Here is a 14,238-nt window from a genome sequence, read left to right as displayed (position 1 = left end):
AAAAAAAAAGAACCTCACCAAACAACTTTTTTTTGTTGGGGAAGACAAAAGAGCTCTCTATCCGAGAATCGAACTCGGGGTCACAGTGTGAAAGACTATAGTGTTACCGACTACACCAATAGAGATTTACAAAAATGAAATAGTCAAAATCTGTCTTTATTCGGTCAAAAATTTTTATTTTATTTTTTATAATACTCGTCACCAGACCCTTCAGCAATTCCTCAAAGGAGTAGATGTTGTTAAATATTTAATAATCAACAAATTTCATTCTTTAGAGTTTATTATTGGGTTGATCATTAAATAGTTGTATACAAAAGGATTGTTGTTGGTTTTAGATGGGGTGAGAGATAACAACTTGTACCTGAGACCTCTAGTTGAAAGAATCTCAATGTATTCCGTTTTGAATTTAAGTAAGAGTTCAACAGACCTTTCTAAATACTCCATAGAGTACACTACTGAATCTGGAGGGAGGAATCGTCCTTCGCCAAGGTTGTCCATCACATCAGAGTAGAATATTGCAATATCCTGATCAAACATTCTTGTAAGGTACTCAACGAGTTTCTCTCTTGATAATTGTTTGTACCTATACTTGAAACAAAGAGCATTTAATAATCCATAGCAGCACTCTTTGTTTACTTTGATATATAAAATTTCAGAGTCTAATTGTTGTTGTTTGGACAGCTTTATCTTGTCCTTGATAGGTAATGATAAGTCCATTGGATGTTGGAATGAAGGTGATGAATGAATGATAATATCACACACAGAAGAAGACATGATTGTTTTATTAATTAGATTGTGAGACAGTTGTAAAAGTGTGAGAGTTGTTCACACGACTGCTCACAGGGTATTATTAAAACACACAACTCACTACTTCCCCTTCAGGAAGTAGTAGGGTCACATCTTACAATATTTTATCTCGCGAAGATACACATCTTCAGATTAATCATATAAATTATTAGTCGGGACACCAACACCAAACAACACTCCTAACCCAGAAACGGTCAGAGTTCGTAGTAAATCTTTGCCTTAATAAGAAAAAGGATTCTCTATTGATTTTAAAATAAATTACATCCTATTTTATTGATATTTTTTTAGATATACATAAATAATTTGGAAAATTCTTGAATATAGGAGAGTAAGCTCTAGAATGTTAGCGATTCTAGCGTAGTTATCCACATACTCTATCTAGGTATTGGATAATTTATAGTATAAACTGCAGAAAGTTATTAAAGTATTTATTGGTCCGATTGGAATGATGAAAGTTGTGCATCACTATCTAAAAAGCCTTGTGATTGGACAGTGTAGACCATTACACTGATTCCAAGTTTTCCCTTTGTTTACAAACAACCCCAACCAACATTCCAATCATATCCACCAACAGTAACATCCTTTTTAAAGGTGATCTCGATTTGATCACACATAAGCCCAACTTTAGTAGGAATAAGGTTTGGAACTAATTATATCCCCACATAGGGCCTAATACACAAGGAGTCAATCATATGATTGCGACACTTACTCATGTTGAATGTACTTGCATTCATGGTGTTGCAAGGCAAGATCTAAGGTGATCACAACAACTGTCAAACACTTGTACTTGTTGTGAATGATTGTGTGTGTTGGCAAAAGTGTGTGAATGTGGAATGATCATGTGATCGAGTGGGGTTCAGTCCATTCCTAATTAAACGCCTCTACCTGCCCCAACTATGACCTCCATGCCTCCAAACATGACTTACTACATTTCTACAAGTAGTACCGTCGACCTCGGATCAAGACTAGTCCACATCACTCAATCAAAATCACATTTCTCCTATATCTATCTTAATAACATTTTCAAACAAACAATTAACTCAATATTAATATCCATTCGAGTTATTATTATTATCTTTAAACTCTCTTTCCAACAACAATCGACCTGCCCTATATCATTGCAATCACTGAAACATCATCTTCATCAACAATCTCAATCAATCAATCATAAAAAAGAACCATCGACCACCTATCCAATCACCTGATCCTGACCATCATTGCTCAGATCAGTTCAGCTCAGCCCAGCTCAGACCAGACAAAAGGTGCAACCGTCAAGTTAAATCGATCACCACTCACCCACCACACGGACACACCCTTTCTCAATCATTGTTGACCTGTGAGTTCATCAGCTTCAAGAGTTTGGCTAGTGTGTGAGTGTGCGAGTGCTTTGTGTTTGAGGGACGTGTAGTTACATTACATCGGCCTCGCACTACTTATCCACACTAGAGCTGAAATAGTTGGCTAGCCGTTACAACAGTACTACTACTCTTACTACTACCAAGTGGCGGCTTCTTGCCGTATAACACTATTTGTGTTTTTGGCTTGAGTGTTACCAAGAGGTGACTGGAAGGAAAAGACAACAGACCAACAACAAGTTCTCGCCCCACACGAGCGCGCACTCTATCGCGCCTTTGTGTTTGATTGAACACCATCCCACCATCACCACCGCCGCAGGGTGTGTGTTTGATCAACTTGAGGAGCGCCTCATCACTTTGTTGGTGGATCATCAAGAATTCAGGTCATTCATTCATTCATTAAGCTTGACCCAATAGTTGTTGGCAGGGCAAACCAACCAATCAATCATCAATCCAACCTACCCAAGAATATACAAAGATAGATACTTACTCAATATGGCAACAACTACATCTCCTCCAACAAAGTTAATGAATTCCTATCAAATAGTACCAATCGATACAAATCAACCAGTCCTTCAGAATCATAATATTAATATTAATAATAATAAGTCCACTCAATCATCATCATCGACAACAACATCATCAACAACAAATAATGTTAGTAGTAGAGGTATGCCAATTAGTTATCAGAAATGGGGAGAGATTAAATTGTACAGCAGCTTCATATTAGAGTTCGCAACGGATGCACCCAATCATCCGATGACCAAAGCATTGTTGGCCGACCTTTATAATATATCAAGAGTGCTAGTCGAAGTAGTGGACAGTGTATACTATGACTCATTTCACAATAAGGATGTAAGTTGATCATATCTGGAATAGTTCCACCGACTCAATCTTTGATACTAAAATACTAATTCAATGAAGATATCTCAGATATCCAATATCCAACAACAATCGATATCAACACCACCATTAACATCAGGGTACAATCAATCACCTCAACATCATCATCATCACAATAACTACCAATATTACGATCAGTTGGAAAGACAGATGGTCAATCTTTCACAGCGGCCAAACAATACTCCAACAGCAACAACAACTACACCTGTACATTCACCGCCAAATATTAACCATGGAAACAACAATAACAATAACAACAACATTACAGCTACAACAACACTTTCAACTAGTAATCCAAATATTCCAACATTATATCTACAACATCAACAACTTGCCAATCAGATCAACAGCAACAGGATGGCCAACTCACAACCAAACACACCTCCACAAATGTCAGGATTGGGAATGGCTATGGCGAACTCGACCACTCCACCATCGCCATCATCAATGATGATGATCGATCAGCAACAGCAGGTAACACCAGGCTCCACACCAACTATATCATCCTGCTCAAACTCTACGACATCAAACACTTTGGGGACAGTCGCGGGCAAGTCCATTAGTCCTCGCGCCAAGACCATGCACATGCATCACAAGAACTTCTCTGGTGAAGTATTCTTTGATGACTTATCATCCGACAAACCAAGAAGACGGAGAAGGACCGTCTACACGGCCAAGCGTAATCTAAAGTGCCAGTACTGTCATGTGACCGAGACACCAGAGTGGCGTCGAGGACCAAACGGTGATCATACGTATGTATCAATCCATCAAGTGCACTGGATGATCAATCAACTAACTCCCTTTGATCGATCTAGATTATGTAATGCTTGTGGACTTCACTATGCCAAGTCTTTGAAGAAGAAGAATGCAGCTGAATTGGAAGAGAAGGAGAAGGAGAAGCGGGAAGAGAGCGAGAGGAGGGAGAAGGAAAAGGACACCAGGAAGCATTCAATCGACTTTGTGATCGAGGCATCTGACCCATCACAGCAACAACTTCCAATGATGGATTAAGGCCAGTCCTTGTCCTGTCCAATCCAATCCAATACAATCCAATATATCTGTATAACTTGAGTATCCATTTATTGGATGATGTCCTCGGATACCCCGACCCTATCTATCGCGCTGTGTGTCGCCACTACTCCTCCCTCGTGGAGAGTACAAAGAGTGCCAATACAGCAACTAGTAACACCTTTAGATAAGGATAGTCGTGCATTACAATCGTGACCATACCAACATAAGGCAGGAATCCCTTTGCTCTTCCAATAATGTGTTGACGATTCAGCCAAATCTGTCCATCCGCGTACAATCCTCTATCGTGCTCTGTGTTGTTATCGCCCTTTGTCAAGATATCAAAGTCTCCATTTGGTCTAACATTGATTGTGTTGTCATTCATGATGATGAGTATGTTGTTGGCCTTGGCCTTGGCCTTGGCCTTGGCCTTGAGCTTGAAAAAGGATGGAACTTACTTCTCGTGAACATGTAGTATTCTATGTACGATTGGGATCTCTTTGCCATCGATTTTGAAGACAACGATCTCACCAACTCTGAATGGACCATCGTCCATGTTTAGGTATAGTAGGTCACCACGATCAAACGCTGGACGCATACTGCCAGAGAGTACAACGACGATCGGACTCTCACTACCACTGAACACCATCAGAAACTTCCAGATCATCAGTGCCGATGACACAATCAGACCAAAGTTGATTATTTGTTGTGCAATCTATATATTGTTTGTTGTAGTGTAAGATAATGATGATCACTCCAATCCATTCATTCAATCAATCATTCATTCAATCATTCAATCATGTACCTGATACTTTGGAATACCTGCAAAGGGATTCATCTTTGAAAGGAATGAAGGTTGTGGTGGCAGCTGTGGCTGAAGCTGCTGTTGTGTTTGGCTCATCTTTGTACAATGTATATATATGTGTATGTATGTATGAAAGTTATATTATGAATGAAGTTGAAGAATGAGGATGAAGAAGTTCAACATAATCATTCTCCAACCACACTCTCTTATGATTCACCACCAATTGACTGTTTCACTGTTTTTTGTGAAAGTAGCTGAAATGCATCCCCGTCACCAATTCATTCTTAAGATTCAACAAGTTCATGAACTTGAGGTTCACAGAGATAATGGTGAGTAATAATAAAGAACCATTGAACTAAATGAATACATTACTCGACCATAAGTTTGTTAGTTTCTGTTCATTTGTTGATAGATGCATTGTAAAATGCCCCAACACTGGGACATCCCATCATCATTTGTGTAAAGTTCCCAAACCAACATTGACCAACCATTTGACTTGACCCTGGTCAACATTAACAAGTTTACAACTCCTATGAATGGGACTTACACCCCTTTCATTACCAACACTACTTATTAATACATTATCTGTCTCTAGATCAAGCTCGTAAAATGAATGAACATCTTACACCAAAGATGATGCCCAGTGTTTAGAAATAGTAGCAGGTACTATTTGGAAAATTCCATCAACTTAATTTTGATCATAAAACGAACGATGTATAATTGAAAATATCTGGTTTAGGGTGTATTCTTTAGTCAAGATTGATACTTTGCACCATCAGGTACCCATGTTAGCATCCAGGATGGGCACAAAGACTCAAAAAAGATATTTCCTTCAAAGTGAATGTGTGTTTTGGGGCGCACTCTGGATTCATGTCAAGATCCGCTCACTGTACCAAACAGAAATTAAATCAAATCAAAATATCTTGTTTACTCCTAATCTCCATCTTGTTCAAATAGAATCCAAAATCTAGAGTCAACTCTGACACATTGTTTACTATTATCATATCTCCTACTTACATACTTATATACATATATACATATACATACTCAAACGTAAGTATCTATCTATCTATCTTTGATTGAATACATAATCTCATTCACTCATTCACATACTCACTCATTCTCATATCAATAATTCACAGAATGAAATATATTGCTTTGTTCGTTGTATGCCTTATTGCCTTGTGCAAGGTTGCAAATGCCCAGGTTTATGGTGTTGACTTTTCTTCGGGAACAGATATCTCTGCTTTCTCTTGCCTCCAATCAAATGGTTACTCGTTCGCCGTTGTTAGATGTTACGAGTCCATTGGCCAGACCGATCCAAACTGCCCACACTCCATCTACAATGCTTGGGATGGTGGCATGCAGCACGTCGACGCCTACATCTTCCCATGTTTCTCCTGCGGTGATGGTGCCGGCCAGGTCGTCGCCATGGTCAACTACATCAACTCCTACCAAGCCAAGTTTGGCATGATCTGGTTCGACATTGAGGGTCCAGGCACGTACTGGTCCGACGACCAGGGCGCCAACCAGGCCTTCTTTAACGACATGGTTTCCGGTGCCCAGCAGGCTGGCGTCAACGTCGGTGTCTACACTTCGTCCTCTCAGTGGGAGCCAATCATGGGTGACTGGTCCGGTGGTGCATCCTTCCCTCTGTGGTATGCTCACTACGATGGATCCCCATCATTCGATGACTTCTCGCCATTCGGAGGTTGGAGCACTCCAGCCATCAAGCAATACAACGGTGATGTCACTGTCTGTGGATTGGGAGTTGATCAGAACTACTACCCATGAACAACAACAACAACATCAACTTCGTCACTGTCTCCTACAAGATAACCGAATCCCCTTCATTGTAGTGAACTAAAACGAATTACTTATTTAAATACAAACAAACAACAATCAAACAAACATAAGAATCCCGCTGTCTGTGTCCATCGTGTCTCGTCTTTAACGAAAGGACATTAAGTTCACATTTCTAAATTAAGCATTTAATGATGGGTTGATATGATTGGGGATTGATTGAATTGATTGGTTGAACATAGACGACAGTAGGAGTAGTCGGTCCCCTTGCACGAAGGTAGCCAATCAAATAACGAGTCGAATGTTTGGTCCCAGAGAGATAGATAAATATATAGATACACAAGTCAACTTCAACTCTATCAACAAGACACAAAAATTTACATTTTATCTTAAGATATTTGCCGAAATAGGTTATAATAGGCACCAACGAAGGCCTCTGAATGGCTACCATCCCATCGGAATTGACCTCTTCACTCTACACTCACACATAATCATAATGACATAATGGCATCATGTTTGTTTTTTGTTCACCTTCACTTTCGCAGGCTTGTTAGTTCACTTGATCGTTCATTTCATTCATACATTCATCATTCAAGCCTCACATTTCTACCCTACCCATTCGAATTCCCATCCCATCTCTACATCGCTCAGTTCATACTCACACACCCATTAAACACAACGTTCAATCAAATTGATAGGTTATTACTATTTATAACTTTGATACAGATCAGGTGAATTGGCAGGCCTCTAACCTAGCCCCCACCAAATCAAAGAGGACAACATCGTTGGACCGCCAACACCAAAACACCCACCTGCTCACTATCCTCTACTCCACGAATACCCACCTCTCTACCCTATTCATTGGTGTTGTTTTGTTGATGTTGCCCGAGATACATACCAAGTCTCGAAGCAAAGACCTGACCACGAAGGCTTGAATGTTTCACCCCCTTGCCCCCGACACCAGGCTCAAACACATAATAGGCCGTACTAGTTTTAATTGAAAAACTACACAGGTGTGAAGTGTAATAGAAGTCGTCGCCGTGACCCCCATTGCCCAACAAGTCAACAACCAAAGCCAGAGTCGTTTTTGAGGTGGTGGAGGTGGTGGGAACGTCTACAGATAGATACACAAGTCTGTTCAACAACCCTCTTATCCCTTCTTGATACCCAATTCCCCACCACCAGTCGACAAGCAAACAAACTACCAAACAAACAAACAAACCAATACTCCGTCTTTGACAACAACAAACACATCATCCGGTAGTAATCATCCTATTCTCAAAGCCTCGAGATAATAATCAACAACAACCTCAAACACATTTATCTTTATTACTTACTTTTACATATATATATATATATATACTCACATGCTAAATCATTAATAACTATTACATCTTTATATTTATATATTGTATATTCACAACTTATATAACAACAATATATATTAGTTATGTCTGTCTACGGACGTCAAACTAGTTATGTTGTCATACTGACACTACTAGTAGCATTGATGTTCTGCTTGTTGATATCACATGTTGAAGGTAAAGATCAAGATCACCTCCCTCATTCATTCATTCAAACTCATTCAATCAAACTCACTAACTCAAACTCATTCAAACTCATTTAGGTGACCCTGCACCTAATCCAGAATTCCCAATATATTCAAAGCGTAGATCAGTTGTATTTATAGGTTGGATGAAGGTGTTTAGTCAGGATAAGGACGTGTCATTGACAGTGTTACATAATATAATTCAAGATCCATCTTGGAGACCATTGAGAAATGGAAAGGATCTGTTCCAGCGCGATAGGATACGCAGCTCTGGCAACACTACTACATTCTCCTGTGTCATATCGTACGACTCGGGAATGTACCATTTCAAACAGATCGATCCATTGAACACTGGCTACAACATACAGAGTGGTCTGTTCAATCTCACCGTGCAGGGCAACGATACCAAGACATTGCTGCTGGATCGCGAGCCATCTACAAGGGTGGTCACTGGCGATGCGCTTCAGACCCAACCAATCGTGTCATGGGGCATTACAAACACAGAGAGTCGCGGACGCATCGAGCCGTTCATCGTGTCTGCGCCAGAATCATCCACGCACTATATCACCTTTTCAAAGATTGACATTGACAGAACTGCCAAGACAACGACATTCCAGGGTCTGGCCATCGTTGGAGACGAGGGCGAGTACTCGATCGGCTTTGTCGACTCTGACACATGCGAGATCGTGTTGGTCTCCCAGCCAATAGAGGTGGTGGTCGCATGGCCCTCGCTCATTACCATCATCGTCGTGTCAATGATGATCTCGCTCTGTGTGTTTGTCCTGGGTCTGGCCATCCGTCTGTTTATGAACCACGCGCGACACAACATTGGCAATGACAGCGCCAGCAGCGCCACATCACTCAACTACCTAAAGTCCTTCCAAATGTCCATCTTGGTCAAGAACATCGATGAGTTTCTTGACCGTCGTGGCAGTGACTCATTGCACATCTACTTCAAATCAATCCGACTATTCATCATCTTCACCATCGTACAGACCGTCCTCGGTCTGGCTCTTCTCATCCCTCTATCAATCATTGGCAACAATAGCCTATTCGAAATATATATCTTAACTCAATCAAATTGGTAAGTACCTTGTTGGACATGGACATGGATATGGACAATGGACTAACATGAATGAACCAAACTAGGCAATACGACTCTTCCAAACTATATATATATCAAGCACTGGTAGTAGTTGTCTTTGTTTCATTCATATTATTATATTCAAGATTCAACACCGAGCGTATATATAATCAACATGACAGGAATCATCTTGTGGCTTCAAGAACAGTGCTGTTGGACGGACTGCCCAAGTCAATGATAGACTGTACCCTATTGAGGGAATATGTCCAGAACTCTTATTCAAGTTTGTATCCACTCATCCACTCATTCACTCAATCAATCAATCATAATAGCTAACTCATTCAATCAATTACTTTAGAGGGTATATTCTCATTGGCATTGATACTTGATAAACACTTTAGTAGTGCACAGATTGAACGTGATTTGGATGGCTTTACGGATGGCTTCACAAAGGATTTGAGCGCAGATATAAATAATAAGGAGGTGATCTCATCGACTGGACGAGCATTCATAACATTCAGTTGTGTATCGGATGCTCATCTGTTCCAGACACAGTTCTCACCACACAAGTGGACGTGGATCAAGTCCATTGCGCCAATACCACCATCTTCATCCGATGCCGAGCTCCAGATCAAAAAGTGGCGTGCCTATCAAGTGCCACGCGTCTCTGACATCATGTGGACCAAGCTACATAGTCTCTCTGGTCAACACCGTCTCTGGCGAACCATTCTCCAAGTCTTCATTTCCATCATCCTTTTCATGTCCATTTCATTCGCAGCAGTTCTACTTCACGACTCTCAATTCGAAAGGGTATGCATCATCTGGGAATCATTCCAATCACTCATTCAATCCACGGTTTACTAACTTCTTCCAACACAACCAACCAGCTGAATAGGAGAGTGTACTTTAAGGCAGACTATTCTAGGGCCATTCATTTCCTGGTCTACACATTCCTACCTTGTAATATTCTGTTGTTTCTCAACCGCGTCATACCTTGTATTATCAAACAGATTCTTGTAAAGTCCCGTATCTTTGTGCGTAGCTCACTCAAGTCCAAGATCCTGCTGACCACCTTCTACGCCCAGGCACTATCCATCGTCTTTGTGCCATCCTTTTACTTTGTCATCATGATGGGTTCACCCGTCGACGACGTCAACATCTTCTTCTCACCTGCCAACTTCTTTAGGACTGGCGGTAAGTAACTTACATACTTCCACACTCACTGGCAACACACAAGTACTGACGACAGCCAATCAATCAAACATTATTAGGATTCTTTTACTCTCAATTCATTATATATTATGCGATCGTTACACCATTCTTGGACAAATCAAGGATATATAGTAACGCCGCCAACTTGTTACGATTCCATCGATACAAACAGAATGCACTCATTGCCGAACGATTCTTGGACCTGTCTACACAATATGGCAATCTATTGTTGTTGGTAATGATGGTTGCAATCTACGCACCACTCTTCCCAATACTCTACTTGGCCCTGCTGCTCTACCTCATCACCAAGTACTTCTTTGACAAGTATACGAGCATCTCGTCAAAGATTAGGAACCCGCCATCAGATCGTTTGCTGGTCGAGCCTTTACAGCACTGCATATGGATGATCATCACGTGCATCGCCATCTTTAACGTTGGCTACGTGCTGATGCTGTCTAGGATCGATCTGATCTTTGTTTATGGCTTCCTATTCATTGTGGGTCTCGGTCGATACGTGCCATCATGCTCAAAGAGTCTGTGCTATGGTGTGTGTGACGGTGCTGTCATGCCTTGCATGGAGTCTGATGGCTGGTTGCTCAGACGACTGAGACGAAAGGGCAAGAAGGACAAGAGCGGCGGTGGAGCCGACAAGGACATCAATAGCGAGGTCAATAGTCAAGCCGGCGCCGAACAGACAGAGGACAACAGCGACAGTGACGACAGCGACTATGAGTATGATGAACAAATCAATGACATTAACTCGCCATCACAGCATGATGGAGTGAATGGCGTGGTAATGGAGATGAGGGATATTGGATCACCAGACAACAACAAGTCCCGACCCACCCAGAGTCTGAGAATGACGCTGGACATTGAACAGGACTATGCCATGGAGTCGCCCGGTAGATCATTCTTCTCCTTCCTGTACAGCTCACGATTCCAACTTCCCAGTCCTAAGTCCATCACCATCCACCAGTACTTCTCGCCCCTCTACCGTACAGGTTTTTCCATGTTTGCCCAAGACTAGACTAGACACCTTGCTTGGACCTTGTCAATAAACGTTAAACCACACCAAGATATGTGTGTGGATCTTTGAAGAGAAGTCGAGTAGTCTACTCTATCGTTGTTTATGATTGTTATTGTTGTTGTTGTTGCTGTGGTTGTTGTTGTTGTTGCTGTGACCGTCAACTCCTTCTTTTAGTTCATTCAACTCTTGGAGCAACTTGGCATACTTCATTTGATTGCGGTTCTCACGATCACATTGCTCATACACTTGATCTTGAATATGCTTGACACGGGACTCTACGCCACGCTGCTCTTGCAGCCTCAGCTGCTTGAAACACTCTAGCTCGATATCGCTCTGCTCCACCTGCTCCATCAACTGCTGCATCTCTTTGGCCTTGGTGGCCAGCGAGCTCTGCAGAGGCGCCAGCTCAGCAGTGAGCTTCTTCTCGGTGGTATGTGCGCGTGTGGCGTTCTTCTTGATGGACTTGGTGATGGCGTCAAACTCGGCCTGCAACGTAGCGACCATTTGCTCAGCGCTGATATTGGCGCGCTCGACAAACTGCTGTTGGCTCTCGATAAAGACGTAGTTGCTGTGTACAAATTCCCAGGGATTTACAAAGTGTTCGACTACCTGCTCGCTGGTCAGTGGCGATCTGATCGCCTCCATCTCCTTCTTGATCAGTGTCTGTGCCTCAGCCATCTCCTTGTCCGAGAAGTAGTTAAAGTCCGACTGAAGGTTTGAGTCTGGTCGCTCGCCATCCATTGGGAACATCAGATTGTCGTGGTTGATGACTGCCAAAATCTCATTGATAACCAATTGATCGATGCCTTTCTGTAGTGTCTCGTCAATGTCCTCTTCGCCACCACTGGGCGCCACCAGTGGCTGGCAGTGTTCCACATTGTTGTACGCCAACGTCCTGGCTCGCGGCAACTGTTTCTTTAGAGTGCTACTACGATTCCTCAGCCTAAACTGTTCCTTGTGCTTCAGCTCCTGCTGTGCCCGCAGGTCAGTCTCTGATTGATCGAGGTCGAGCTGCTCATCGTCGTTGATATCCTCCAGCGCTGGTTCGTCAGGCAAGCTGATTTTAAAGTTGCTCTCAGGCGCAGGGAGATTCTTCAAGCCTGTGGCAATCGACTGTTTGTGTTGTGCCTTATTCGATCGGTCCTCGACACTGTCAACTGGGTGGTCCTTGCGAGGTGTGATTCCTTGTGCCAAGGGGTTTGGTGTGCGCAGGGGAGTGCGCGCCACCATAGGCTTGGGCGTGGCGCCACTAAAGTCTGATGGGTGGAGCTTGGGGTTAGCGCCACCTTTGAGAGGTGTCTGTGCATTGGCCATCGCCAACAAATTCTGTGATTCCATCATGATGACATCCTCTCGCATTGGTGTACGGGCCACCAGTTTGGAGCTGGGCAGCTCAGTGGGTGGACGCATGGTGCCCACCAGAGCACCAGTGGCCGAGCGATCGCCCGCGACCATTGCATTCCTGTTGGCCTTTTCAAACTCTGCAATCTCTGCCAAATCGTCGTCAGTGAGCTGAGGCTCGGGCAGCAAGAGCTTTGATCGCTTCCTCGTCATCTCTGGGTCGTTCATCTTGGCGACCTCCTTGATCAGACCGGGCATGTTGGTCATCTCCTTCTTCTTCTTGTCCAAGTCGGCCTGCTTGTTTGCACGCTCCTGTTGTTCGGCCTTTGTCTCGCCCTCTATCTTTGACAATCGCTGATTGATAAACTCCTTGTCCTTTCTCGGATCCACAACACTCTCTGCTGCCGTATCATAAAAGCCAGCCATTGGCTTCCTATAAAATGGTATCTCTTGAGCATAATCGAATCGTTTCTCTTTGTTCTTCTTCTTCTCGTGTAGTCTATATAAGAGTGTCATGATATGTTAGTGTCTTCAACGTTCACTCATTCAACATGATCATCAACATACACTATACCAGCAGCTTTGAGCTCACGCTTCTTTTGTAGATATGCCAATCTTCTTGCTTCTTCAAGTTGCTTCTCACGGAACTTGCGCTTCTCCTTCTTGCCCTGTGTGTTGGAGAGACGTGCTTTGGCCTCTGACAGTGTCTCTTTCTCGTCTTCGTCCATGTCGACGGGGTCAGGCTTGGCTGGCTTGGTCTCGGGGTTGGCCTCGACCTCGCCCGCACGCAGACGACGTGGATCGTCCTCGCCGGCATGTTTCTCCTGTACAGCGTCCAACAAACGATTGTAATGCTCCAAACATTGTGATGCAGTGCGGCCTACCAACGGCGCGATCGTCTTCCACTGCGCCGGAAAGATCTTTGCCAAGTGCAACAACTTCTCCTCCTCCTCTTTGCTCCATTCTGTCTTTTTGATGCTTGGGTCCAACCATTCATACCATCTCGCTTTACACTGTGCAGGACTCTTCTTTATCAACAAACTACTAATCCTAGCCCATTGATTCTTGCCATATTTCATCACGGCCACCTTTAGAATCTCATCCTCTGTATTCTTCCAAACTCCACCCTTTATATTACTTCTCATATCTCTCTAACAATATCTATCTATCTATCTATATATAATATATTACAATACAAGTACTTGTTATTTGATTGATTGATTGAATGAAAGAATGAATGAATGAATGCATTCACCACTTTTCGAAAAGTGAAGTTTGAAAAACAATCGACAACTTGTGTGAAGTTGACTTTGGCGTCAAACTTGTTGTCCACAACTTCTTTGG

General features: G+C 42.6%; 5 protein-coding genes across 5 annotated transcripts; 3 read left to right on the top strand and 2 right to left on the bottom strand.

Annotated features, from left to right (window-relative positions):
* Positions 1-2,657: 2,657 nt before the first annotated feature.
* SAMD00019534_043010 (hypothetical protein) lies at positions 2,658-4,073 on the top strand (the record flags this gene model as incomplete). The annotated part of the gene is made up of 3 exons (XM_012900806.1): positions 2,658-3,017; positions 3,087-3,817; positions 3,881-4,073. Coding segments are annotated over 3 exons (1,284 nt in total), but the record flags the coding sequence as incomplete, so codon positions are not given.
* A 127-nt stretch (positions 4,074-4,200) lies between these two features.
* Positions 4,201-4,974, bottom strand: SAMD00019534_043000 (hypothetical protein; the record flags this gene model as incomplete). Its single annotated transcript, XM_012900805.1, has 3 exons — positions 4,201-4,432; positions 4,532-4,788; positions 4,879-4,974. 3 exons carry the CDS (start codon positions 4,972-4,974, stop codon positions 4,201-4,203), a joined length of 585 nt encoding a protein of 194 aa, XP_012756259.1.
* Positions 4,975-6,015: 1,041 nt separating this feature from the next.
* On the top strand, positions 6,016-6,672 carry SAMD00019534_042990 (hypothetical protein; the record flags this gene model as incomplete). Its single annotated transcript, XM_012900804.1, has 1 exon — positions 6,016-6,672. A coding segment is annotated over one exon (657 nt), but the record flags the coding sequence as incomplete, so codon positions are not given.
* A 1,459-nt stretch (positions 6,673-8,131) lies between these two features.
* On the top strand, positions 8,132-11,553 carry SAMD00019534_042980 (hypothetical protein; the record flags this gene model as incomplete). Its single annotated transcript, XM_012900803.1, has 6 exons — positions 8,132-8,222; positions 8,309-9,314; positions 9,380-9,597; positions 9,673-10,124; positions 10,202-10,508; positions 10,586-11,553. The coding sequence occupies 6 exons, from the start codon at positions 8,132-8,134 to the stop codon at positions 11,551-11,553; spliced, it is 3,042 nt and encodes a 1,013-aa protein (XP_012756257.1).
* Positions 11,554-11,649: 96 nt separating this feature from the next.
* Positions 11,650-14,045, bottom strand: SAMD00019534_042970 (hypothetical protein; the record flags this gene model as incomplete). The annotated part of the gene is made up of 2 exons (XM_012900802.1): positions 11,650-13,393; positions 13,462-14,045. Coding segments are annotated over 2 exons (2,328 nt in total), but the record flags the coding sequence as incomplete, so codon positions are not given.
* Positions 14,046-14,238: the final 193 nt, after the last annotated feature.

Source organism: Acytostelium subglobosum (genome assembly GCF_000787575.1).
Source record: "Acytostelium subglobosum LB1 DNA, scaffold: scaffold7, whole genome shotgun sequence".
Lineage (NCBI taxonomy): Eukaryota > Evosea > Eumycetozoa > Acytosteliales > Acytosteliaceae > Acytostelium > Acytostelium subglobosum.
Note: the sequence above shows the minus strand (reverse complement) of the source record. Positions and strands in the feature narration are given on the sequence as shown.